At 38.7% G+C, this 25,865-nt stretch overlaps 2 protein-coding genes across 4 annotated transcripts in view; one reads left to right on the top strand and one right to left on the bottom strand.

The window, feature by feature from the left end:
• Nucleotides 1-13,544: 13,544 nt before the first annotated feature.
• On the bottom strand, nucleotides 13,545-18,547 carry fam72a (family with sequence similarity 72 member A). Its single transcript, XM_005804282.2, has 4 exons — nucleotides 17,993-18,547; nucleotides 17,727-17,804; nucleotides 17,196-17,320; nucleotides 13,545-16,274 (listed from the first exon to the last, which is right to left on the bottom strand). The coding sequence occupies exons 1-4, from the start codon at nucleotides 18,142-18,144 to the stop codon at nucleotides 16,180-16,182; spliced, it is 450 nt and encodes a 149-aa protein (XP_005804339.1). The 5' UTR covers nucleotides 18,145-18,547; the 3' UTR covers nucleotides 13,545-16,179.
• A 2,835-nt stretch (nucleotides 18,548-21,382) lies between these two features.
• Nucleotides 21,383-25,865, top strand: part of srgap2 (SLIT-ROBO Rho GTPase activating protein 2) — a 63,805-nt gene continuing 59,322 nt past the window's right edge. For 2 of the 3 annotated variants that reach the window (XM_023324982.1, XM_023324981.1), the window contains exon 1: nucleotides 21,388-21,943. In XM_023324982.1, the coding sequence (XP_023180750.1) occupies nucleotides 21,877-21,943 (67 nt within the window). In that variant the 5' untranslated portion in view covers nucleotides 21,388-21,876. Of the gene's footprint in view, nucleotides 21,944-25,865 lie in introns of all 3 variants that reach the window. The other variant, XM_023324983.1, reaches the window with a different exon arrangement.

Below are 25,865 nucleotides of genomic sequence, written 5' to 3'. Positions count from 1 at the left end.
CACTCAATCCGGCTAGCAAAATGTTTGGAGTGGCTCACAGTCTTCTAATAAATTAACCTAGTACTTGTTTGATCACATGGGGAATTTTATTGACTGTGTAAAGAGTGTTGAACTTTCAGCTCAAAAAATGTAAATGTTATTAGGCCAAAAGTGCCTCACAAAGTAGTTTACTTTTTAATGATTGACCCACATGAATATTTTTAGATGGGGTTGGGCTAGAAATGGTAAGCAGGTTTACAGCAGTCAAAGTGGGCAATGCTTGTTAATCAACCAGATTTCCAGTGGTATGTAGTTTAAGTGTGGCAAAAAAAGCGGGAGGCACTTCTCTGAAAATGCGTGCTTTGTTTGTTTTTTTGACAAAAGTCTAGTCGTGCTGTAATTTCAGGGAGGCAGACTTGTAAACTGGTTATGTTTTTAGTAGTACAACCACTAACACAGTCGCAATCACATTACCATACATACTGTATGTTGTGAAAAATGATAGATATCTGATTTTTGTTTGCTATGGTTTTTTTTTTAGCACATTTAAATGTTTCAGATCAAACAAAGTTTAGAATAAGACAAGGGTAAGATGAGTGAGTAACTACAAAAGTTTTGGATATTGAATCTTGAACACTTGTTCAATTGTTGAACAAGTGTCCCGGCTCCTTTCGTGATCTCCCAGATGAGGCATCAACATACTCTTAAAGTACTTCTGGTTATAATTCATTTGTGGATAATGTCAGTCTAAAAGTCTTAGAAATCACTTTGTAACTGTCTCCAGTCTGATAGTTACTAGTAATGTTGTTTGTCATGTGTTTTTGAATGTCTTTAGATCAGATATGTTGTTTTAGAGGTTTTTTTAACCTACTTCATGTTGTCAAATGGGCCGAATTTGTTTTAATGTATGGAGACTCCGCAACCACATAAGATAATTTTACAGGTATAAAAATGCATTTTGACCTATTAAATAAATTAGGCATAAATATACAGTTTTACTTGTCTGAAAGAGATGTGTACCCTGATTGCTGATGAAGAGGATGAAATCAAATTAGCAATCACTGAGAATCATAATTTAAAAGAAATATTAATGAGGTTCATAGTCACCTCTCGACAACAAAGCCAACTCACATGAAATACCTCACAAAACTGTGCCACCGTAAAACAAAACCAAAAAGTTTTCATCCTTCTTTTATTGAAGAATAAATTCATAATGTGCAACATCTGATCAGACGGTGTGTATTTCTCTTCAAAGGCAAAGCAGCATTTTTTCCTGACACCAGCCATAATAAACCACAAGAGGGCAAAGAGAGGCCGAATGGATCAGCAGAAGATGTGATAAGGGTGTTGACGGCGCAAAAAAGACAAAGAGATTTGGAGATTTAGAGAGAAGAGGATGAATTTATTGCTCTGTAGAGACACAGATATTGAGGGGTAGTAAAAGGGCGGGGGGTTGGAGGAGAGGGAAATCAGACAGGTTGGACTTTAAGAGCACACACAGACGCACTCTGTTTAATGTCTTGCTGACATTTCTGCTCCCCATCTCCTCCCCGCCAAGCATCTCTCACTGGAGACGAATGGGCAGAGAGGAGAAACTAGAGCGGGGGTGCACAGAGGAGGTGCGGTCTGAAAGGATGTGCAGCGCTCAGCCTGGACCTCACTCAAGGTCACAAGCCCCAGACAAAGTCAAGGGTCGGGGTTCATGGGAGGGCCAGCCAATGAGAAGGTGGCCAGGTCTGAGTGGGATAAGGTTTCACTGCCAGAGAGTCTGCTAGATGGTCCTGCCCAGTTCCAGGACAACTTATTTCATATTTTTATTTTTTTTTATTTTATTTTGTCACCTTCTTCTTGACTCTCTCTACGCACTGCTGTAGCTTTACATAAATAATGTCCTTGTTAAGAGTCCATAGCTGTACCTCGATGTGAAAAAAACATCCTGCCCTCTAGAGTTTCCCCAGGCCAGTTGAAGGGGCTACTCACTCCGAGCCCTTGATGAAATTCCTTCTGGATTCCGTCACTCCATTAACTTGGCCAGTCAGCGCTACATATGTGTGTATGTGCATCAATGAGGCCTTCTTACACTGTCACTGCTCAGTGTCTGGTGCTCGTTGGATTGCTCTAAATCAAACCATCTGCGCATTGAGTGGGAGGAATGTTCTCCTTCCCACATGCTGCCGCTGCCTAAACACCTCCCATTCACTGACCCACTGCTAACTGCTGGTGTCCATATCAACAGACGAAAGATGTCAGCTACCAACTTTCTAGTTGACCCAAACATTTACATATTAACTTATCAACCGCTTAGTTAGCAGCAGTAAGTCGATATCTGCTGTTCAAACTCATCCAACCTCATATCCACCAAAAAACAGAAAGAAAAAAACAGTCTGATGACCAATCAGTTATCACATTGATCGACCCTTATCACTGACTTGTCAAAGTTATTTATTTTTTTCTAATTAGTAAATGGAGCTGCCAACAGCAGTCTACTACAGTCAAACTAAGAGAGAACAATGCTCTTTGTTGTTGGGAAAGTTAAAGTTTCAAGAAGACAATAGGTTAGCTGTTTTAAGAATTAGTAATATTCCCACCACACTGTTAAATTTCTGAGTTTCAAAAACAAAGGCAGACACAATGCCAAAGGAAAATGATGTCATTGTCATGCTATGCATTTAACAGGCCATTATTGGATCGCCACAAAAGAAAACTGCTGCTTACGTTTTGGACGTGTTGAATAATCCCTACGACATCATGTGCCACAGCTCTCACACATGCGTTCATATCAACAAGCAAAGGTGTATCTGCACCACCTTTGCTACTGAGACTCAAATGTCAGAGATGGCTGAATAATAACATAACTTCCTCCTACGCTACCCCATGTAAATGCTCTACTATCCTCGGTATGCGAGAACTTTGAAACTGAAGACAGGACCTATTATCTAATTAATTCAGCAAATAATCATCGATTTGGGAGTATTGGAAGTATTGAACTTGAATTCCCAGATGGTCAGCTGATCTCAAGTAATGAAAAAAAGGCTAATAAAATATAACAGTAGCATCACAACAAAAGTAACTTAATATGTCCTGAAGCAGCACAACAGGGAGAGAATCAAAAGACAGATACTTTTAAAAAGTAGCAAGGCAATATGTTCCACAAAATCCCCTTCATTTCCAGAAACTGGAAAATGCATAATGCTAGTTATGTATAATATCAGCTATAAGAATGCTATATATGTCAAACATGACATAAATATGACGTAAACTTGACTTTGTAATTTGACTCCTTGAAATTGGCCTCTGTCTCTTTAAGAAGCTCCTATTCTTTCCGACACTCTGCCTTCAGTACGGCTTCACAAAAATGCTCCTCGTTTTTCCGTTAACAACCGTTTTTAGGTGTGTTGAAATGAAAGTAGTTTGTATGACGAGAACAGTAGACTCACAGTTCCACCTGGTGTTTGCCAATTGCTTCTGCCACTAGTCTGAAGGAGTAGGGGAGTCATGAGGGAGTGGTGCTCTGTGAGGTGGAAGCTCGGCTGGAGAAATTAGGCGGCTGTTTGTATGAGCAAGTGTTTAGGCATGGAGCATTAATTGATTTCTCAAACATGCATGAAAGAATTAAAGCAACAGTCCAAGTATGTTTTGATGAGGGAATAACATTATAGTAAAACATAAAACTCAAAAAGTTGATTGCGCTCAATCTGGAAATGTCGACTGCCTTTTCAAAAACTCAGACTTAAAGTAAGAGTCTAAAATACCCAAAGAGGCAGCAGATTTTGCTCTAATTTCTAACATAAAAGATCCTAATTACTGTATAAATTGCCCACTCTAGAACCATTTCTACTTTTTCTCCTCACTGCTCGCTCCCTCTCGCTTCACCTACGTCAAGTGCCCACCGCTGGCACAATCATGTCCGCCAACTTTTGCTGCTCTTTTAATGGTGACAGACCATTTCCCTCTGCTCAGCGTTCAGCACAGCTGTTTAGACAGTCCCACAGAGGTTTGACCGGGCCGGCTGGCTTGAGTCGCGCAGTGCAGAGAGCAGCGACGAGAACAGGCAGCAGTGTGTCGACTTCTGGCCAGGCCTGAGAACACTTCACTAACCTGATCAGCACCAAGACAAATAGAGAGGTGATTGCTTCCCCGTGGCCCATCTGGCTTCTCTTAAGGCAACTGGAGGGGGAAAACAGGGGTGGGCGTACGTGTGTGTGCTTGTGTATGTGTGTGTCTGCTCTTAAAGCCTGCTACTTTACATAGGGTATTTCAAACGCGGCGCTGACTTGCCGACCAATTACAGCCAATCGCCGCTGTCGGTCTGACTGCTTTCACCCGTCAATAAAAACATTTTTGTTGGCCTGTTCAAGTCTCCCTGCACTGCAGCCTGGCCCAGACAAACATCTCACCCCGGAGTTTTGGCATTCCGAGACGCGGCCGACGGAATGCCAGCACGGCGGGATTAAAGACCTTTGTAATCTAAAAGAGGAAACAAGGAGCAGGTTTTATCCTGGAGAAAGCACCGGACTGAAACAAGCTGACCACATAGTAGGTGTGAGTGGTTATGCATAACAGATGGGGATATTTTACTTACAATAGGAGTACTTTAATCAAATCCAAGCATTATGGACCACCTTTACTAAAAATCTGAAAGTGACCTTCTGAACCAAATGGCTGAACCTTTATGTCAAGTTTAAGAGGCCTGTGATTCGTAGATTTCTAATAGGACTATCTCCACCTACTGGCTGGTCATAGAACAGCATCTCTGCAGCTCCAGACCACTAACTCCAATAAATTCTGGTTCAGACTGGTTCATTTTATTTCATACAACTTTCTCTGACGGTCAGCGTGTGTGTCTTTCTGCTTCATTTTCTACAAAGTAACTTTAATGAAAGATTCTGCTGGACGGTCACTCTTCAATCAGGGCAGTAATGACCATTTGTTGAATAAACACTTTTAGATGGCTTCTGCTAGCCCTGTATAGCTGCTCACATGAAAAAGCAGGTGTCAGCGGTGTCACGGTCGCATTTGGTTTATTTCTAACGATAAATTTAAACCTGTCCTATAGGGTGGGACCTTCAGCAAGTATCTACCTGCAATTCCCAAAACTTTTTTTTCCCCTCCCATTTCAGTTTCAGTTTCTGCACCTTCCTATGCATGTACATGTATGTGTGTGAGAGCGAGTGGGTTTGTGCATGCACGCGCATGTGCTTAGGCAGAGTAATGCCCTGCCCGCTTAGAAAGTGGGGGCCCAAGCTGGGTGCTTTAAAGAGGGTCAGTGTGTGCCTGGGTGTGCGTGCGCGTGAGTGTGTGTTTGAGCCAGTGGGAGCTTAGGAAGGGGCCCTATGTTTTGTTCTGTTCCACATCAATGGGACGTCAAGCCGAGTTTGGGCCTGACAGCACCCGGATTAAAGGTTTTCTACCAGACACTCTAACCACCCACCCCCCTCTGACATTCACACACACATGCATACACTCCAAGTGGGCTGAAAGAACGCTTTAACTCTTGGAGTACTAAATTGTGATTTGCAAAAAAGGATACAAGAAGGGGAACTGCTCTTCACAAATGCTAAAAAAAAAGGAAGTTAAGTTACATGTGTCTGTGCTTGGTTGTGTTAACCACTACAAACAGGCACAGTTAAATATAAAAGACAACTCTGGTAATTAAATAAGCATAGTAAAAACAAAATGTCACTTGATTCCCACATGGTGGTTTTTATACGGCCTAAGAAATGTTTGTCTTTCAAAAGTTATTCATATACCTTAAATGAGTTCAGATTTTTGCCACACTTTAACCATAAATGCACTTTATTTGAATATTATGTGGCAAGCAGCACATAAACGTGATGTAGAGAGACAGAGAATGATCCATGAATGAACAATTTTACTAATAATCTGAAAAGCATCACATTGTACACAGACTATTTGACTGTATAACCATGGAATAAGATTTGACACAACCACCTACTCAATTAACAAAATCCACTGATCCTGGTATAAGTTCAGCTGTTTTATAAAAAGGTTTTAGGGTTTGTTTGAGCTCTATAAAGAACAAACATCATGATGACCAACAAACACTTCCGACAGGTCAGAAATAAAATTGTGGAGAAGTTTAAAAGATGTGGTAGGTAAGTAGATGGATGTGTCCATCAACAGGCTGGACAAGGAGTGCCTTAACCTGAGAAACAACCAAGAAGCCCATAGTAACTCTGGAGGAGTTACAGAGATCCACAGCTCAGGTGAGAGGATCTGTTAACAGAACAATTATTAACTACCAGAGTGGATCTGTGAGTGTTTTCAAAGTTTTATATGTCTGGCCTCAATGAAAGAGTAACAAAATAAAGTCTAATTTACAGTTTGCCAAAAAAAAAAAAAAAAAAAAAAACCTAAAAGGTGTCTGTACAGCATTAAGTAAAGTGGCTAAATAAAAATGCGTACCGCCCTTTTTAAACTTTCTTTTGTAAAAATATGAAAAATCCATACTTTTTCTTCTATCTGGCAATTATTCCCTACTTGGTTTATGAGATCAAATCCTCAAACGACACATTTGTTATGAAAAAAGTGAAAAGTTAAAGGGTCACAAATACTTTTGCAAGGCACTATTTGACTTTTTCCTTCATATTGTGCTCTACTCCTGAACATGCAAACAAATGACACAACTGCATGTGTGTAGACACACTTCACCATTTTGATCATGTGAAGGTTTCGCTGAGTTTTAAATGAATCAAAACATTCTGACTCCCAAGATAAGACTATAGACAAGTGCTCTCTATGTGAAATATATAAGAAACACACAGAAGTGAATGAAAGAAGGCTATGTAAGAGCTCAAAGAGTACAGGCTAGCCCAAGGACAGATTGTGAAACCAGCCCACATGAAACAAAAAAGTATGTAACATCAACAGCCTCATCCCTTCATATACTACTAAAAAGATAAGGGGAAAAAAATTACATATCATATACTTACAATACACAAAAGGCAGAATTCTCAAATATTTTCACAATACAAATCGATGTGTTAATTTCAGGGTGGGTTCATTCAGAGTCTCAGCTGAGCCTGGGAAACAAACAAAAGCAGGAGCGCTTCAGTCGTACCTATTCAGAGCCAGGATCACAAGCCATCCAATGAAACACTTTTAATTATAATGTATTGAAATTATATTTAAAACTGCACGTAACGTAACAGGGTGGCAGGCTCACCGTTTTTTGCAGTAAATAGACTCATAACGGGCCCAATTTCTTACAAGCAGGAGTGGAAAGGACACAGTTGCAGTTATTACACCCAAAATATCCCCCTGCATTTATTTTTAAGCAATGTGAAAAAGTAAGCTGATATTTAAAAAAAAAAGTTGATATTCGGTGCTGCTTTCCTGGCTGTGGCATGCAGGCAGGGGCAGCGAGATGGAGAGAAGAAGACGGGAGGAGAATAGACAAACGAGGGAGAGAAGCTCCACAGCCTCTGCTTCTTCTCCCAGGCGGCGGCGAAGATCCAGCGGTTCGTGCCTCTACCGGACACTCAGCTGACAATAAACACCTTTGATGCTGACTTGCTGTTGGGCTGTAGTAAAAAAAAAAAGTTCCCAGTAAACCCCTACGGTCCGGGTGTTTGGGGCGGGAAGGGGGAGAACATCCAAGCAGACCGCCTCATATCCCCCCATGACTTAATTAGTGCACTCTGATTCCCCGCATTAGTTTACTGTATAGGAACAACTTTTATCCTTAACTGTAATCAGCTTGCCCAGAAGAACTGAGCACAATAAGAAGCCCCGTTTGAAGTTTTCCTTTTGTGTTATCTTGAGCACTTCAACAAAAGCCCAGTGCAGCTAGCCTCAGCGTATAATAATGGTCCAGTAGGCAGTCTACTTGTTGAAAACCTGCAATGTTGCATGTGCCACCTGCAGTTACTTTTCCCCAGACTAACGCAGTTGTATTTATTATCCCTTAATTACAACACAAGCGCTTATGGCTTCAGTGGTTCCTCCAGGATTAGATGTTTTTGCGGGTAAGTGATCATATTACATATAAAATTGATTTTGTTCAATTATTTAAGAATTCAAGCAGCCTGGTCCACCAATCTCATGAAAATGCTCTCTCCTGATTAAAGGATTTATTCCTTAAGTGAATAAATTCTGCCATTTATCACCATTTGCCCTCTTCACCCGCTGGAAATAAAAAGAAAAAAAATGAGAAGAATTCTTGAGGTGTCATAAATATGCATAATCAAGGAAGGCTGGACATTACTCCAGCTTTTAGGTCTGTTATCAAGAGACGACCATGACAGGCTGCAGAGCATTTATGAAGCTCTTTTAAATCACTCTGAAGCTCAAGGTTGTCTCTAATTTGATGGTAACCTTCTTCATCTATCACAGAAAACACACAAAAAAGTTCTGTTTAGTTGGAGAGTTTAAATGTATTAATATTTACTTTGTTTAAAATTATAAATGACTATCTAAGAATCTTATGCTAAACAAGGTGATTTGGCGTAAATCAGACAAGCAGTCTAGGAGTATTTGCATCCAGGAAGTTGAGTGATCTCTTACTTTGACCAGCATGTTTCTTCTGACTAGGAATAGCAGTTTCCCACTCAGTGGCCGACTCAAATTTGATGCAGTCTGTGGAGGTAGCTAAAGATTGGGGCAATAGAAAGGAGGCCTTGCGACCCCTAAGCTTTGGAGTTTCTACATCATCAGAATACCAGAGAAAATGTGCAAAAAGATGGTCATCAATTAGAAGAGAAGTTTAATTGTATAATGCCAATAAAGATTTTTCCTTTGATTATTAAGAATGTAAGTCAAAAAAAGATTCTGAACCTTTCCGTGTTATTAAAATGTAAATATGAACAGATTAATCTTCCCCCTTCGCGCCTCTCCCAAAAAATTGATAGTGTCTTAACATTGTTTTATATATTCTGAGATATATCAGCGTCCCAAAAGCGTCCCAGTTAAATTAAAAAAAAAAAAAATTAATCCAACTCTGGCAGGTGTATGAACATTTTGGGGCTCAACTATTGATATCTCTGTTTTATCATTTAAGTCAGAGGAAGATTTCTAGAATAAAAGTGGTGAAGGCACACAGAATTAGGCTTTTGTTATTATTATTTAAAGACCATTTGGGTTTCTGTACTGCACTAGATTTCTCTACCGCTGAGCAGGTTGTATGTGTTGCAGCCGCTTCATGGTCGTCTCTATTAGCAGTACATCTGCACCATCTAGTGTGTAAAGATGAGAAAGGGAAAACTTAAGACATGTCCAGTCACACGCCTCACACACACGTTGATTTTAATTATTTGTACGAGATCGTTTTTCTAAATAAACCAGAGATCCACAACAGTAAATAAGACGTCCTCTCTAACTTGACTAACAGAATAAAAGATTAAAACTCCATCTTGCTATCATTTGATCAGCTAATATATATATATATATATATATATATATATATATATATATATATATATATATATAAAAGAAAAAGTTTCTATTGCATTAATAATTGTCTTTTGCTTTCCAGAGATAAGATCATAGGGTTAACAGGCCCTGCATGGAAACAAAAAAAACAAAACAAATACAGATTTCTCTACAATCCTGCCACCATTGGCAAAACTGCATTTTAAAGCCTCTCTTCCAATAATCAAAAACACAAATAGGGACTGGTTTTACTAATTAGCCTAAACTATGTTATGTTAAAGCATGCAATATTTGTTAATACTTAACACAGATCCTCATGCAAATAAATAAAGTTAAATACACTTAATGGATGTGCAAAAAGCCTTTATGTAAATTAATCTTTTATTGCATGATTTGCACAACCACCTTTTACCAAGAGGAAAGCAGTTAGTCCAAAGCACCCAGAGTGAGGCCCTCTTAGTGATTTTACATCAGCAACGGTGCAACTGTGGCCTTTCAGTACAATTGGTTTATCAGATGATACTTTTTCCAATACAAGGTCTTTTAAAGAAGACGCTTTCATTTGGATGTTGTTGTATATAGGACTACAAACACTCCCTCCCTCATTAAATGCTACGTTTTTTTTAAATTGAGATACATACACAATTTTAGCTGCTTCAAATATTCAACATTTTTGGACATGATGTTTGACATATTGTACAGAAAGAACTCAGGTTATGATTTTTTCAGACAGTGGCAAATTGCAAATATTTTATATGCGTAAGTAACTACCAACAGTGATGAGTCGTAACAAAACAGATCCAAAAAGTAACTATAACACTAAGGAGGTCATGGACAGTTTTCTAAAATACATTTAATCCCAAATGATTTTATACTCCCGACAGATTTAGATTTAAAGTTATTATTCAAACAAGTTCAGCAAGTTGTTTCCTAGGCAGTGATCTCCAAAAAGAAAAGGCTATGAATTTTTGTGGGTAACACTTTATTTGACAGGTTGTGAATAAGACTGTCATGACACCGTCATAAACATAACACCGTCATGAACATGAGTAAGTCTTCATGAATATTTATGACTGTTGTCATAAAGTGTCATTCAGTAAATCATGACACTTTTCATACAAAGTTGACATTATTCAAAATGTCTTTGTTATGACAACTTGCCATTAACCAAGAAATCATGATATGACATAAATTTGTTATAAAACTATTACTGATTAAATTTTAAAAATTTATGTAGCTTTATGTTATTAAAGCTAAAGTTTAATCAGGACCACAAAGCAGAAGACTAAAAGTCTCATTCTTCAATCCTTAGTAGTAATCCTAGATTCTTTTTCATTTCTGAGACCATGACTTGTTGTACATATTGGATTTTTAAACACCATTTTGCACTGACCTGGTGGTCACAACTGGCCTTGTAGCCCCCTTACAAGTTGTGAGCTTCCACACTGTTCAGCTGCAGGTTCTCAATGAGCATTTGTTTCAGAGATAACGGGCCACAATCAAACAGCAGAGCTCCTTTTAAATTGATGGAAACGGCTGTTCCCAATATATCAGTATAATTGGGATGCTTCAGAACAGCATGGACTGTTTGAATCGGTGTAGAAACTTGAATTTTCTGCAGTCTTGTAATTTTCAAAAGATGTAAATAATTTCACAAATGCTCCTTTACAGAAAATGTAAGTAAAACCTGAAATATTATATTTTGGTACACATTTATATGCTTTCCAATAAAACCTGACATGTTGCTCCATTTAAAAGTGTTACTTTTAATCTAAATCTGCCAGGAGAATGGATCATTTTGGGATTAGGTACATTTGGAATTGAAATGAAAACGAATTTATATTTTTTTTTCAATTTCACGTTTGATGCGCTACAAGTTTTTTTTTTAAGCATGTGATTGCGTGTACGATCCAGCAGAGGGCGCCACTGTCATCTTTAGGGATTTTCCCCCAAACTACCTGGCAAGCGTTACACTCTTGTTATAAAATTTTTACACAACGTACTGGGTCTGAGTATTTTTGACTCAAATGTGAAAAACCTAAAAAAAAAAATAAAATAAAAAAAACCCTAAAATGTTGACATTAAGACATCTTTAAGTGAGAGTGTTTCTACTTTTTGTGCCATAGCTTAATTATTTCTCTAACCTTGTTATTGGCTTTCACCTGAGGCAGTAAATATTTGGATAAAAGAGGCTTTATCAAAACATTCATGCCTTAGCAGGAGAAGCTGGTATAATGAACATCAATTATGATTCATTTTCACCATTGCTCAACACTGTGGCTCACAAGAACATTCATGTGGAAAAATGTGTGAGGGATGATCCAAAATGTGTTGGAAAAATACAACAGAGACTTTTCGGCCTCACACACTGACATTACAATATCTTCATTGATAATAGATAAAAATCACAGTAAATTTTGACATTATTACTTTGCAGTCTTTGTAGGTTATGATACTTTATTAGTCTTTACCAACAGAATAAATTTACTAAGTACTATTGGTTGTGCCTGATCTCACAGGACTTAAACTGGATTATTGTATCTCTTTGTAAGCTTAAACTGTGTTCCTTGTCTTGCAAAAACGTTCACAGCTCTTCAACTTTTTCAAAATTTTGAGAAATTACAATAACCACCTTACAAAAGTAAATCTGAAAGGTTTGCACAAATTAACATTTTTCCATTTCCATAATCACCGTTTGCTGCAACAAGTCTTTTATGGCAAATCTCAACTTGCTTTGCGCTCTCTGTCTCTTTCTCTCTATTCAACCCTATATTTATTTTATTTTTAAAAAGATAACATAACATTTATTTAGCAAATTAAATAAATAATATCCTATCACGATGCAGACGCACTTTGTACTCTTAGAAGCAAGATAAAATCCCAATGCCACACATTTCTTTCCATAAATGCTTGAAACCAAACACAAGGGTGAATCTAAAAACCATAATAAAAATCGAAAAGAAATAAGTAATCATATTTTAAAATGACCTTACCTGGATTAACAGTAATATATACATTTGTAATTAGAACGGAAAGATTCAAGGGATGTGAATATATTTGGTGTCCGAGATGAAAGGTATCCAGGTTCCTGTTGTGCTACACGTTTATTCAATACCTTAGAAACATCTGGAAAATATCCCCAACAAACTTTTTTCACTTGTCAAAATGCTTTGTCTTTTTTTTTCTTCTTCTACACAGACACATTTGGTAAAACTAAACCAAACAGCCAGCTGAAACTACAGTATACAAACGACAGGAAGCGCTGCAAGACACGGCTCTTTTCCATCTTCCTGATACTTAGCTACATCCAAAAACAAATCCCATAGCATCAGTTGGATTGCTCCAAATGAATGCCAAGCCCTGCAGCTAAGCCAAGCCAAGCCATGTGAAAACACAAGAGTACAGAGTCAAAATTGTAATTATGTCCATCTCCTGGAACGTTACCATTCTAGCATATATATACTGTATATATATGCATAAAGTGAAGAAAAAGTTTCTATTAAAGTAATAGTTGTCTTTGCTTTCCAGAGATAAGGTCATAGGGTTAACAGGCCCTGCATGGAAACTCGGTTGTCTCCATGCCCAACGGCACTCTGAAGTTCATCCAGATGGATTTTGAAGGGATTCCCAGACCAGAAGAGTCCCAGACCATATAATCCCCTGAGTGACCTCTGGGTCTCCGTCCAGCAGGACATATCCCCCACCCCAAAAAAACTCCCTAAGGATATAGCCAAGCAGAATCCTGATCAGATGGTCACACTGCTTTAACTGACTAAGATGTCATGTTAGGTATTACATAATCACAGGGGAAGAATGCTGACTGGAGAAAGTTGTCCCACAGACGGGCATTGACCTCTACGAGGTGGGTCAGCCACAAAATATTATTGCTAAAGACGCTGGATGTTTGTAGTGGTCCATAATCCTCTTACTTTGGAAATCAAGGTCTAAAGAGTATGGAGAAACGCTGGATAGGCACAGAATCCAAAGCTGCTGTGATTTTTCCAGTCAGTGGTGATTTAGTGAGGCTTGTCATTTACTGGTGTTGGTACACTGTGTTTTACCGAGGCCAAAATCAGCAGAGCCATCCGTCTCGGAGTCTCAGATGGAACGCTGCTATAGGTAAAAACAAACAAAACCTGATGGAAAAATAATGGCATCAAGATCATTTGGGAAAAAAAAAAAGTTTATTAACTTAACAAGCATACAAAACAATAAATCATTTTTAGACTACCAGTGCAGTTTTAGTGCAATTCCAAAATATATAGATATATGTATTTTCCATATGGGCGATGTTAATCAACCATCAGAAACAACCGTTTAAGTAATTTGATTATCTTATAAACAATTATCCTAGCCAGAGGAAATTCACACATCATACCATCTTGAGGTAAAACTGTACACATCCAACCCTTAATGTACAAAACAAAGCACTAAAGATCAACACATTAAATATAGAACAAAAATATTACAATACAAATCAATGCATTTGTTAGACTTAAAGAAAAAAACAGTACTTTTGGTTTTTGAGTTTAATAAATATATAGGTAATGCACCATTTCATACACACAAACAGAAATTGGTCTGAAAAGATACAGACTGTCAGTTTCTATTTAAAAGTAAAAGAAGATTTTTCTCATCAAATGTGTTTTTTTTCTGAATTAAAAACTGCAGCATGGATGAACGTGGAGGCAAAGTGACTTATTTAGTCACATTATTTATCCTCAGCCTTCAGGTTAAAAAAAGAAAAAAATATATCAATAATAAAACATTTGATGTTCGATTCCTCAACAGCAATTGCAGACACCACAAGTAAATTTAATTAATTTCTTACTGAATGAGAATTTTACTGTAACTTTAAGACCGGATCATAGAATTACACAGCGAAGATGTGAGAACAAGAGCTCAAAGACGCAAAACAACAAATGCACAGAGTACCGGTACTTGCTTTTCGTTGGGTCCTGGTCACATCCACCTTTCAAAATGTCCTACTCTTGCAAGTTTCGTGCACAACTTCACCGTAAATGAAATGGAGCGGTCTTTTTAAAGGACCAGCCAAGTATCACTTCATATCCACCAGAGAAACACTTTGTACCCATTTCACAATAAATTTTATGGTAGTTTCCTATATTTTTCCAACTTAATATTTTCTGGTTTGTGTAGGAGCCAGTCTGTCAGAGCCACAATTAGTGGAAATGGGGTGTAATTTAATGTCTTCAATAAATATAAGTAATGTAAAATATTTGGGGTTTTAGCATTTTTTATGATTTCTCATCTATAGAATTAATCAATTAATTGCCCAATTAAATAAACTAGTGCACAATGGCTAAGTGCAGGTATGAACTGTTTCTTTACAGGTAAAAATTTACATGTAAGAAGGGAGAAAATGGCAACATGGAGGTACAAACTGGCCAAGGAGCGATTTGATCCAGAACTCTTCGAGTTTGAACTCTGACCTGCTGGTTCTTTCTGTCCAACGAACAGAATTGGACAGTGCTTCACAATATGAAAGAGGTTTCAACCCTAAAAGTTGTAAGCTTCACCATTCAGTGTGCCATCCTGAACAGTTTCTCTAAAAAAATAATAATAATAAAACAATTGAGGAGCTCTGTAGATTGACCTATAAAATGCATGACTAAGGCCCATTTATAAAAGGCAAAAATTTTAACAATCCATGATTATTCCCCTTGGCTGACTTGTTTTTCCTCCTCAGGTGCTGCAGGTACAATGTTGCATAAATAAACTCATCATGGATCCTGACACCCTTGCAAAGCTTATGTTTTATACATTCCCTCATTTCATTAAATTGGATCCCCCTCATACATATATATATATATATATATATATATATATATATATGTATGTTTTAACTCAGCAGTTAATTCAGTTTCTTTTTTGTTCAATCACATATTCCTTAAGTTAGTATGTTAGTAAGGAAAACTGCTATGGTCTGGTTTACCTTGGGGTTAAATACTAAATGCACTGCCATCACAAGTGTACAAACCAAAAATAAATAAATCTATGCATGGTGACATCTTTCACTTACATACAATTTGAAATTGTATGGTACCTTAAATACTATGTGCCCTTTGAAAAAGCAAGGAACGTGTACATCATTTAATATTTGTGCCATTTCTCTAATATGTGAGATTCAAAAAGCACTCGAGGTTTCATTCAGCACCAAGCCACACAGCGAGAACACATATAGGCCTTTAAGACACAGCTCTCAATCACAGCATGTTATCTGTACAGAACACAACTGGGTGAGCTGTGGCCATCCTTTCACAGAGTCTGAACTAAATTAAACACCATCTTATATCGTCGCTTCTTCTGCTTTACTCATAGTTAAACAAAAAGTAAGAGGCAAGAATGTCCTCCAATCTCCTCGGCTACATATTTTATAATACCCTAAAGAAATTATCATTACTTCTTTTTTTTATCTGTGCTTTAACATTGTAAATTAAAGAAGAGAAAGGCATGGTCACAGCTTAAAGGGTAACTCAACAAAAACTTTGGTGCACCTCTGCTTCACTGCCACGCCCCATTGATGTCACAGCAGGTGTTCTCCGCTATCCGTCAAAGACGAAACACCTGCTGCAGCATCAGTTTGACGAATGATTAGAAGCTGCAGTCACAGCCCACACAGAGGATTACAGCAGAGCTTATCAGCCTTATGCGATTCAGTGTTCAGTTACCCTTTAATGCTTCGCTTTTTGGTCTCCTCCCAGCATAGTCTGTACACTCTTCCAGCTCCACCTCACCCGTTAATGAATGTCGTCCACTAGGTTCCTTTTACATTGTCCGTGTTGCACTCTACCTAATGCACTCCTCCTCAGACGGGCTTTCCGATTCTTCGTTTTCACTGTCATCCAACTCTGGAAGATCTCCCCAAAGGAGCAGATTCAGACCTGCACAGATATTTAGGTAAAAAAAAAAAGAAGAAAAGGAATATTTAACAGGAAGATACTACATGTTTTCAACAGCCCACATTGGCACACTGCAACAATGTGGAAATAGTTCAACTGAATTAATCTTTCACTGCAGCTGCAAAATTTCACACTGAAAATGTATTTAAATATCCAATTCATTTTAGGGGTAAGGGAGACAAAACAAACAAAACAGCGGCACAATCAATGCTGTCAATGCTAATCAAACTTCAATAAAATCAGATGACTTAAAAATATCAGCTCATTTTGGTTTGTTGAAACAAAACTTCAACATTAAAAAGAAGAGGTCTTGGATAGATAAATACACTGAGTGTGTTTAGATAATGTAAAATTAGAAATTCTGAAAACAGCAAGTCACAATGAAAAATAATCTTTTGAGAAGATGGCTGTAAGGATCAGCCATTGGTGTAAACAAGTGATTGGAGCAAAAACTGCAGTTGAAGGCTTTCTGATGAAAACACAACTACTGTGTGTGATGAAATAAATATGGATCCTCAATCTGTTGCAATCTGTGAAACAAAATGACCATCTGGGTAACATGATGTTTATATCCCAAGAAAACAGGCGATAATAAATTGCTAAATATAAATTGCTAGAGATGCTGAGAAATGTAATAAAGTCTAAACTTCAGTTACAATTATCTTCTCCAAATAGATAAATGTTACTGATGATTTTATTGAAAAGCAATTTCTTTGCATGGAAGTTTTTCCAACTGATGCAATGGAGTGAAATGTGAAAGGTTGGATTTTTCCAACCTTTTTCTTCAGCAGTAAAAGAAAAGTTTATTTTAAGGTGTTTTGCACACAACATGGGTGCCTAAAGAAAAAAGTGTCTGGTAAAAAAAAAAAAAAAAATCATAAAAGAGGGGGGCCTTATACTAACCCGTAGCATCAAGTCTGTTGAGAGTGGACACAGCGTCGCTGTTGAACATCCAGAAATGGCCGTTGTTACATGACAGCAAGCAGGGTTTGCAGGGGGCAACCACATGATAACCCACAACATTGCCACTGTGAGCAGGAGTTAGAGGGAATAAAGAAGAAACCATAGGTCAGCACTTTTCCTGGGGACATGTGTGAAAAGTGCTAACTCCACTAGTGGCTGCCTATTATCTGCCAGGTGTTTGTTTTTGTCCTGTGTACAACCACAACAAAAGACTGGGAATACAAAAGAGGCTCAAACTCTGCTGCCATGTGAATTCACCTCAAATATACAGCAATGAAACTGCTTAGCAACTATTCTGATCATTTTAAGTGGAAACTCAACGGTATGCCACTAGTAATTCGTTTCAAGTAGCCTAAGCAAGTGGGAAATTAAAGCAAGTAGCTTTTCATTTATACAACAAACACAAGCCTCATTTCTGAGTTAAAATAAAGCCTATAGATATCCTGGAAAAAAATGATAAAGCGAACATACCATTTGAGACACGCAATGTCCCTCAGTTTGCATTTGCAGCTCTCAGTTGAGTAGCAGCTGGCCACAAAGTCAACAGTTCTGACGGGAGGAAGCATTCAAATAGACACATAATGCATTAAACACGTGGATAAAAAAAATAATATCGAGACTTGCTACACATAGTACTTTCGTGGAAATACTTTACTGAACAGTTTTTGAAGCTAATTCCAACCCAGCAGCGGACATAAACAGAGGCTAGCAGCTAGGCTAATCCAGTTAGCACCTACCTGTTTGGAGGTATATCCGTGGAAAAGAGCTCAACTTCGGTGTCTGCAAGAAGCACAGCCTTCATCCCCCTGGTGCACAACAGGCTGTCACAGAAGATGCAGTTCACCTGGGCCACGCATTTGTTCTTAAAGCTGGCGTTGGACGTGGACATTTTTGTTTAGCTAACAAAGATAAACCCCTCTCGCTGTTCAAGCCGGTGGTGCTAAACCAGTGTGGATCAGGTAAATAGTAGACGATTAACGTTTACTGTTCGGTGCGGCAACGGCGACTGGTCTAACGTCCTCGGACAAAAACGTTAGTTGTTTTGTTTTTTCTCCCCTCAGCGCTAAAACGGAAGACAGGTAACGGTACCTAAGAGGAATAGGACCCGGGGAACGACCGCAGAACGACCGCTACATTGAAACCGGTTAGCTTTATTATTTAAAAATAACGAATATCGCCTTTTTATTCAGCTATTTCGAGATCCATGCAGATATACTTAACAGCTAACTCAATAGCTGTCAGCTTTGTTTACAACTTCCTGGTGTTTAACGACACTTCCTAAAACCACGTTTAAAAGACCCTACATCGGATTATCATTGGATGGTTGTTGCAGGAGCTAATCTTATTGGCCAGTTTCTTTACAGGACCCGAATTTGATTGGTTGAAAATCAAAGTTGAAAAGCCCTCAGTAAACAATGTAAAAATACATTTGTTAAGTGAAATGCCATTTAAATCTCATGCCACTGTTTTAGGAACTAAAAGTTGGTCCGGATCATTTGTCCGGATCAACGAGACAGAAAGTGGTGTTCCGGGTAGGCGGGATTTGAGGCAACCATTTCATCCAGTGCATCCGGGGCATAAACTTGCAGATCCATCGTTGAACTCCTCTACTTTGTTGCTAAAATATAGAATAATAAAGGACATAAAAAGTAAGTCACCTGCGAAACATGACTCTCTGACAAGGCACAAGTCAAAACAAATCAGAACAAAGTTATGGTCACTTAAGCACTTCATGAAAGTTGTTTAGTGAATGAGACTATGCACACAAGAAAGACAATTTACTGCACATCATCTGATGATGTTAAAATCTTAATTGGTATGGTATGGCACTGGTGTTGACAACAACAGTTAATTTTCAATGTTTCCTTGATTAGAATCACATCAGACTGGGACAAGCCAGAGAAATAAAGTCTGGACTGAGTCGTTCTACAGTGGTTGCAAGTGGTTTAAAACTGATTTTGTGATTGGGAAATCCTTTGACTTTTTTTTTTTTTTTTACGTTTATCTAATCCAGGGTGCCACTCATGCAAGTAACATTTCTGTCCAGGCTGTTTATTGGCCAAGATATTATCTCTGTTAGTTTGTATTTTGTTGTTGCCTGCTCATGTTGCCAGCAATTAATGACATGATAAACTGTGAAGGCGCCTGAAGAATTGCTTCCCACCAAACTTGAATCAAGTTAATAAAATATCAGAATATTAATACTGATGTGTTTCATTCAAAGTTAAAGCTTTCCTCTGATAATGTGAACAATGTTTGAACAACCATATCAATATTTTAAAGATTATAAATTGGGGTATTCCCAATACTGCATGTTCAGTTTTTGTACTGCATTTTGAATTGTCATATAATTTGTTTTCTAAATCTGCACATGATAAAAACAAAAACATTTGACTTCATCATTGTGTCATAAGCAGCAGATTATGATGGCTCACTAGGTGACCTTTGTCAATATACTGTTCTCAAAATGTATGGCATTTTTTAAAACAAAAAAGCTGCTAAAAATAGTTAAAGCACAATTTATTTAACATATTTGCTCTATTCTGATCTCACTAATCAACAAGCAACGCACTAAATTAATAAATAGACATGAACCTGGTACAGTCACATACAGAGACTGTGGGGGGCGCTGTTTCTGCAAAGGTGTTGTGCAATGTTCACCACTAAAACAAATATGGATTGATTAAATATTATCTAAACACATATCTGAAACACGCATTCCCACCGTGAGGTCAACAAGTGAAGCATTTAGAAGTGTGCAGTAAATTGAAATATAAAGAAATGAAAATTTAAATCGACTATTTTTTCACAAGACATTACCACCGCATGCTCAAATGTCTAAATGAAGAGGAAACAATAACAGAAACATACAACTGAACGTTCTCAAAGTTAAATAAACTTTGAGGACTTGGATTATTTGATATAACCAGAACATGTGGAAGTTTGTTAGATTTGATTTAGATTTTTTTTTTATTATAAACAATGTCTTACAGCAAAATACATTGTTTTGTTGTCTTCTGTCTTACAGTAAAAGACATTGTTTATGTTTTTGTTAAACAAAAGACATAACCAATATCTATTGTTTATGTCTGAAGACAAAAACAAAGACAAACTGACACGTTGTTGAGTGGCAAATTGGACTGTTTAGTGAAATGCCCCCTTACAGACTTCTGCTTTTGTTTTCTTGTCGCAATTAATCAATCATATTCTCACAACAGAGAGTGATGAACCAAAGTGCTTCCCATTGGTGCAGTAATAAAAAAAATAGAGCTCAGAATAAAAACAGATGAAAACAAAACAAGCAATTAGACAACGTAGGTTTGAGGTTGTTCTGGGTTGTTGGTCACCTTCCTGGATGAGCTGTCAGTATACTCCTGGAGTCATTTTGGTAGAAATATAGACAGGACGGAGAACTCCAGGGAATGCTCATCATTGTGTTTTGATATTGGCTTTCATTGTGATTTTATGGAGTTTCAGACCTTTAGAAATGCCATTGTAATCCTTTCCTGACTGAAGTATATTATATTAGTGAATTTGTTTCTCATGGTGTGCTGCGTTTTGAGACTTATGTTATCAGCCAAGTTGTTTTGAATGTTTTTTTTTTCAGTTTACAGGCCTGGCAGTAATCTTTCTTAATGTAACTGGTAAAATGTAATAATAATAGGCTATATACCTATATAAAAAACTATGGTTAACCAGACGTAATTCACACCTCGACAACATAAAGTTATATTTTCAGATAGTTTGATCAGAATAGCTTCCCCCCCTTAATAAATCACTGAAAACTGATTGTTTCATTACCTCAAATGTCCTTGGTTTGATATTAAAATTAGCCTGAGAATCTGGAACGTTTGTTGAAGTGTGACAACAACGCATAAACAATAAAAATCTGAAAGAGGCACATAGCTTTTCACTGCTCTGGGAACCAAAACTGGTCTGGCTGTTAACTTAAAAAAAAAAAAAAAAAAACTCTTTCGACTGTATTTCATCGTGGAGGTAAGATGTTGCCCACTTGCCTGTGTGACTTCTACTCATGTGTGCATGCAGGCATCAATGCTTGTCCTGCGCAGTAGCTGACCAACACTCCATCACCACTTTGGTTTCCTGCCTCTTTCTCTCTCACTTCAGGAGGAGGAAGAAGAAGAACAGATCAGTTGAGTTTAGACAGGCGGGCGGGCACCAACGCGAAAGCCTCTCGGAGAGTTTTTCGCCATCAGAATAAGTTTTAGAAGCGCTTACTTATGAACTCTATGTCTTAGGTTTTATTTTTTATTTTCCTTTATGAAGGGAATGAATCTTTTTCCACTTGAAGTTTTTTTTCCCACCACAACCGGTTTTGAGGAGGCGGTGAGGCAGCAGCAACAGCAGCAGCAGCAGCCGCGCCAAACTCACAATGCGCCCTGAGTGAGCCGAGGCAGGGAGACAATACAGACCGCACCGAGAGGAGCTGCCATCTCCCCACCCGGGATCTCCCCGATTTTTTTTTTTTTACTACTTCTCTCTTCAGAGCATTGTTCCAGAAAGGCTTTTTTTTTTTTTTTTTTGCTTCTACCCACAGCCGGTTAAGCGAGCTGTTCAGAGTGGGGGGAAAACAAGTGGGATCTGATCTCCAAACTCAGCCATGACGTCTCCGGCGAAATTCCGAAAGGACAAGGAGATCGTGGCCGAATATGAAACTCAAGTTAAAGGTACAACTTTTTTTTCTTTTTTTTTTTTTAACGCATTTCGCTGCACAAAGTGACGCAATGTCGCGTTGACCCCCCCCTCCGCTTCCTTACTATATATTTCCTATGGATCGGCGTGTTATTTTCTCCCTCTACCTCTGTGTCTGCGAGCCTCACCTATCATTCCTGCTCCTTTTAATTGCGCCGATCCTTTGCGGAAAAACGAATTTGTCGCCAGGCAGATGTATCAGATCTGCTGTTTAATTAATTGGAGTCATTAAAGGGTAATTGTGATGTCTCCAAGCGTGTGATCGCCTGGGTAAGAGGCAGCGCATAGATGGCTAACAAAGGCAGGGGGAGGAAGAAGAAAAACCGCGCAGAAATCAGAGGTGTAGTCCAGATGTGGCCTCAGCGGTCTGTTATAGAGACGGGGGGAGAGAGAGAAAGCATATGCAAAGGTGATGTGTAGTAGAAACAGGAGGTGGAGGGAGAGGGGGGGATTCAACACAAGCTGGGGTGTAGGGCGTTTTCTTCCCCTCGCTGCATGTCTCCTGCGTGTCTGCCTCGCTATTCTGCATTATACTCCTCGTTTATGGGCTAAACCCACATTGCAATTAAAAGATGAGAGGCATGCTCATTGATTACAGTTCATCTACAGGTTAGGCTGGTAAAAAAAAAAAAAAAAAGCAGATCTACCGATTGTGTTCTGTAGTGGCTTGGTCTATGAGAGTTAAAGTGACTGCTTATCAGATCTGTGAGGTTATGTGGTTCATACCTCAAGCTGCAGAAAAAAAGGGAAAAGAAAATCAGGGGTGGCTGGTAGGGGGAGAGGGGATGAAGAAAGGAGATGATCCTGTATACTCCGCCAGTGCTAGATCACTTGATAAGATGGGCCACCACTTGCCTCATCATCATCACCACCACTTCTCACCTCTGCTTAGGACCAGTCTGATCCAATCTTCCCACTTGCACTGTCGCCCTCAGGTGCTCCCCCCGTTTCCTCAGAAAGAAACTGCTTTCCACGATCAACTTGTTTTGCCAGAGCTGGATTAGTCAGCCGCAAGGGGAAGAGGCATAAATTATGCAGTTGGACTGGAATTTCTTGTGTTAAAGTACACAAATTGAAAGGAAAACATGAGATGAACGTTTAGGTGTGGAGCCTTCAAACACTATTTTCCTTTGGAAAAGGTTCAGAAGATAAACGTGCTTCTCTCAGACGACTCAGACCGATGACAAGAAAGGGAAACTTCATGATTATCGGTTCTGATTGTAAAGGATTGCAAACTGGGCTTCGCTTGGATTGTAAGTGACTAATAGCACTAATAAACTTACAGGGTTTTCAAAATCTTTGACGAATAAAATCTGAAAAGTGTGGATTGCCTCCTTTACTCTCCTGACCCTAGACCTGATCGATTTGTTTTCCCAGCTTAGTTTAAGACAGCTGTTCTGGGATGACCTCAGAAGGTTCTTATTAAAGTAATGGAGACGTCTGAGTATGAGCTATATCCTTGGAAGATTTTCTATCTGTGTTGGTGCAAAGTTGGTGGATAAATGCTCAAAAAGACTCCCATCAACGCAAGGTGGTCCCGTGGAGTCAAATATTAAGTCATGTTAAAATTTTCAGCTTTTTTCTTGTAAAAATATTGGAGAACCCTTACATAAAGTTAAATAAAGTATATAGATTCTCTAGGTTTTAAAGTGACAAAATGGCAAAAGTCGTTAAGGAGTGTGATTACTTTTACAAGGCCCTGCATGTTTCTCCAGTGAATATTTGCTTCGTTGTCTAAACTAGCCGTACTCTGACACCAAAGGTGCTAGTTTACAAGCGTTTCCTGTAAACTGAACAAGGCCGTAGAAGAATCTTAGTTGCAGTGACTCACCTCACTGTTACCTGCTTCCTCTCTGCCTGTTTGAAAACTCTTGTGAAGTTGCCACCACTGTACCATTAGTGTTTGTGTCTTAATCTTCCTCTAGACAGCTGTTTAAGCTGGGCAGTCGGCTTTGAAGGCTTCCTTTTCGTTGCTGCATTGTGACGGCTGCCTGCCACGCATGTCACACCGTGGACTTAATGTTTGTCCATCGACCCACTGCATCGATTTCTACAGTCATTTACTCCACTGCTCCCCGGTGATCAGCCGCACTGCTGCTCTGCCTCCACTGTATCTGACTGTAACCTGCACACTTTTACACATTCGAACTTATGGAAAGGTAAACCTGCTCAAATGTGTGTTGATTTGTCTGCTGATAATATGTGCAGTCTGTCTTGTTGCAGGGGCAGTTTGTCATGCTGTTTATGGTTGTGTGACCTAGGGGATACCTTTCTGAAAAGATAACGCTTGCTGCAGCAACACACTGCAGCATCATGGGGAAAATAAATGCAAATCCTTCTGTGGATACGAGATATGTTTGCTGTAGAAGGAGCAGCACAAGTATGCACCGGTCCTCACAAATAGCTTTTGCATTGTTAATTGACCACCTAAGGAATCTACTTAGCCTGACTATTTAAGAGTTATGCTGTAGCTGTTACCTCTTCAGCCTTGTAGTGTTTATATTACCCACTATCACACTTTACTGCACTATATATGTCCAGAATGCTTTCAGTAACAGTGAAACCATTTCAGTCTGCCATTCCTATTCGGTTTCCACTACTTCTTTTTTAGATTTTCTTCAAGCTTTCACTTCCTCGTCTGTGCTTTACGTAAAAAAAAAGAAGAAAAAAAAGAAATACCCATAAATCCAGATAAGACAGTGTTGGCTCTAACAGATCTGTTGCAGACTGACTGAAGAATGTTGCCGTTTATGCTTTCGTCGTGCACATTGATGCTTTGGTGCCCTCATCGCTCTCTGAATCTACTGTACTTCACACAGATGGAGGGCTGATATAGGATTCTGGCTGAGGAGAGGAATGTCCCTACTTGCTTAGGAACAGGGTGTGTTTGTTAGTGTATGCGTTTGAATGTGTGTTTGTGTGTACACATTTAAAGGGACACAGATAGGTAAAAGAAAAAAAAAATACAGAATGCAGAGAAAAAAAGAAACAGACATGGCAAGAATGACAGTGAGAGGGAACGAGGGGAAATCTCAAATAGGGGATAAAATACATGCGACCTATTAGAAACGCAGCCGAAACAGTTAAGGAGTGTTTTTTTGTTGTTTTTTTTTCCGGTCTTAGGGCTTTACATTTAGGTAAATTTTTTTGAAGCATAAAAGGAAACAGATTTTATGAGAAATACAGTTTAAAAAATAACAAAAAATTGTGAGGTACTTGTGTTCAACCTCCTGAGTCACTTTGATAAACCCTGAGCCACTGAGTCACAGGCTTCTGAGGTATTCCTCTAACGGCTACAACCAAAACAATTTTTAACCCAATAGCTGAAACTCAGTCAAACTGGATGGTGAGTGTATGTGAACATACATTTCCAAGTCTCCCCACAAATTACCAATTGGATTTAGCTCTGGACTTTCACTGAGCCATTGTAACTGATAAGTATGTCTTGACCTAAAACATTTCACTCCGGTTGTTTGTTTTAGGATTGTTGTTGTCTCTGCCCCCGTGTGGAATCTGTTGTAGCCTCTCACTGGTTTTCTTCCAGAATTGCTTTACATTTGGCTCCATCTACCTTCCCAGTAACTTTGTACTTGCTAAAGCAAAGGATCCCCTCAGCATGATGCAGCCGCCACCCTTTTTGTGTGTTTGGATTTAGGATGCTTTCTCCATCTGTACATGTTTGTTTTCTTGCTCACATTGCAAAAACATATTGTACCTTCTCCCACATGTTGGTTGTCTCCTTTACATGGTTCGTGGCAAACAGGCAACAGGACTTTTTATGGCCTTCTTTCAGCAGAGACTCTCTTGTTTCCACTCTTTCATAAAGGCCAGGTTGGTGAAGTGCACGGGTAACAGTTACCATGTGTCCAGATTGTCCCACCTGAGCTTTGGACATCT

The sequence above is a fragment of the Xiphophorus maculatus genome, chromosome 20 (genome assembly GCF_002775205.1).
Source record: "Xiphophorus maculatus strain JP 163 A chromosome 20, X_maculatus-5.0-male, whole genome shotgun sequence".
NCBI lineage: Eukaryota > Metazoa > Chordata > Actinopteri > Cyprinodontiformes > Poeciliidae > Xiphophorus > Xiphophorus maculatus.
Note: the sequence above shows the minus strand (reverse complement) of the source record. Positions and strands in the feature narration are given on the sequence as shown.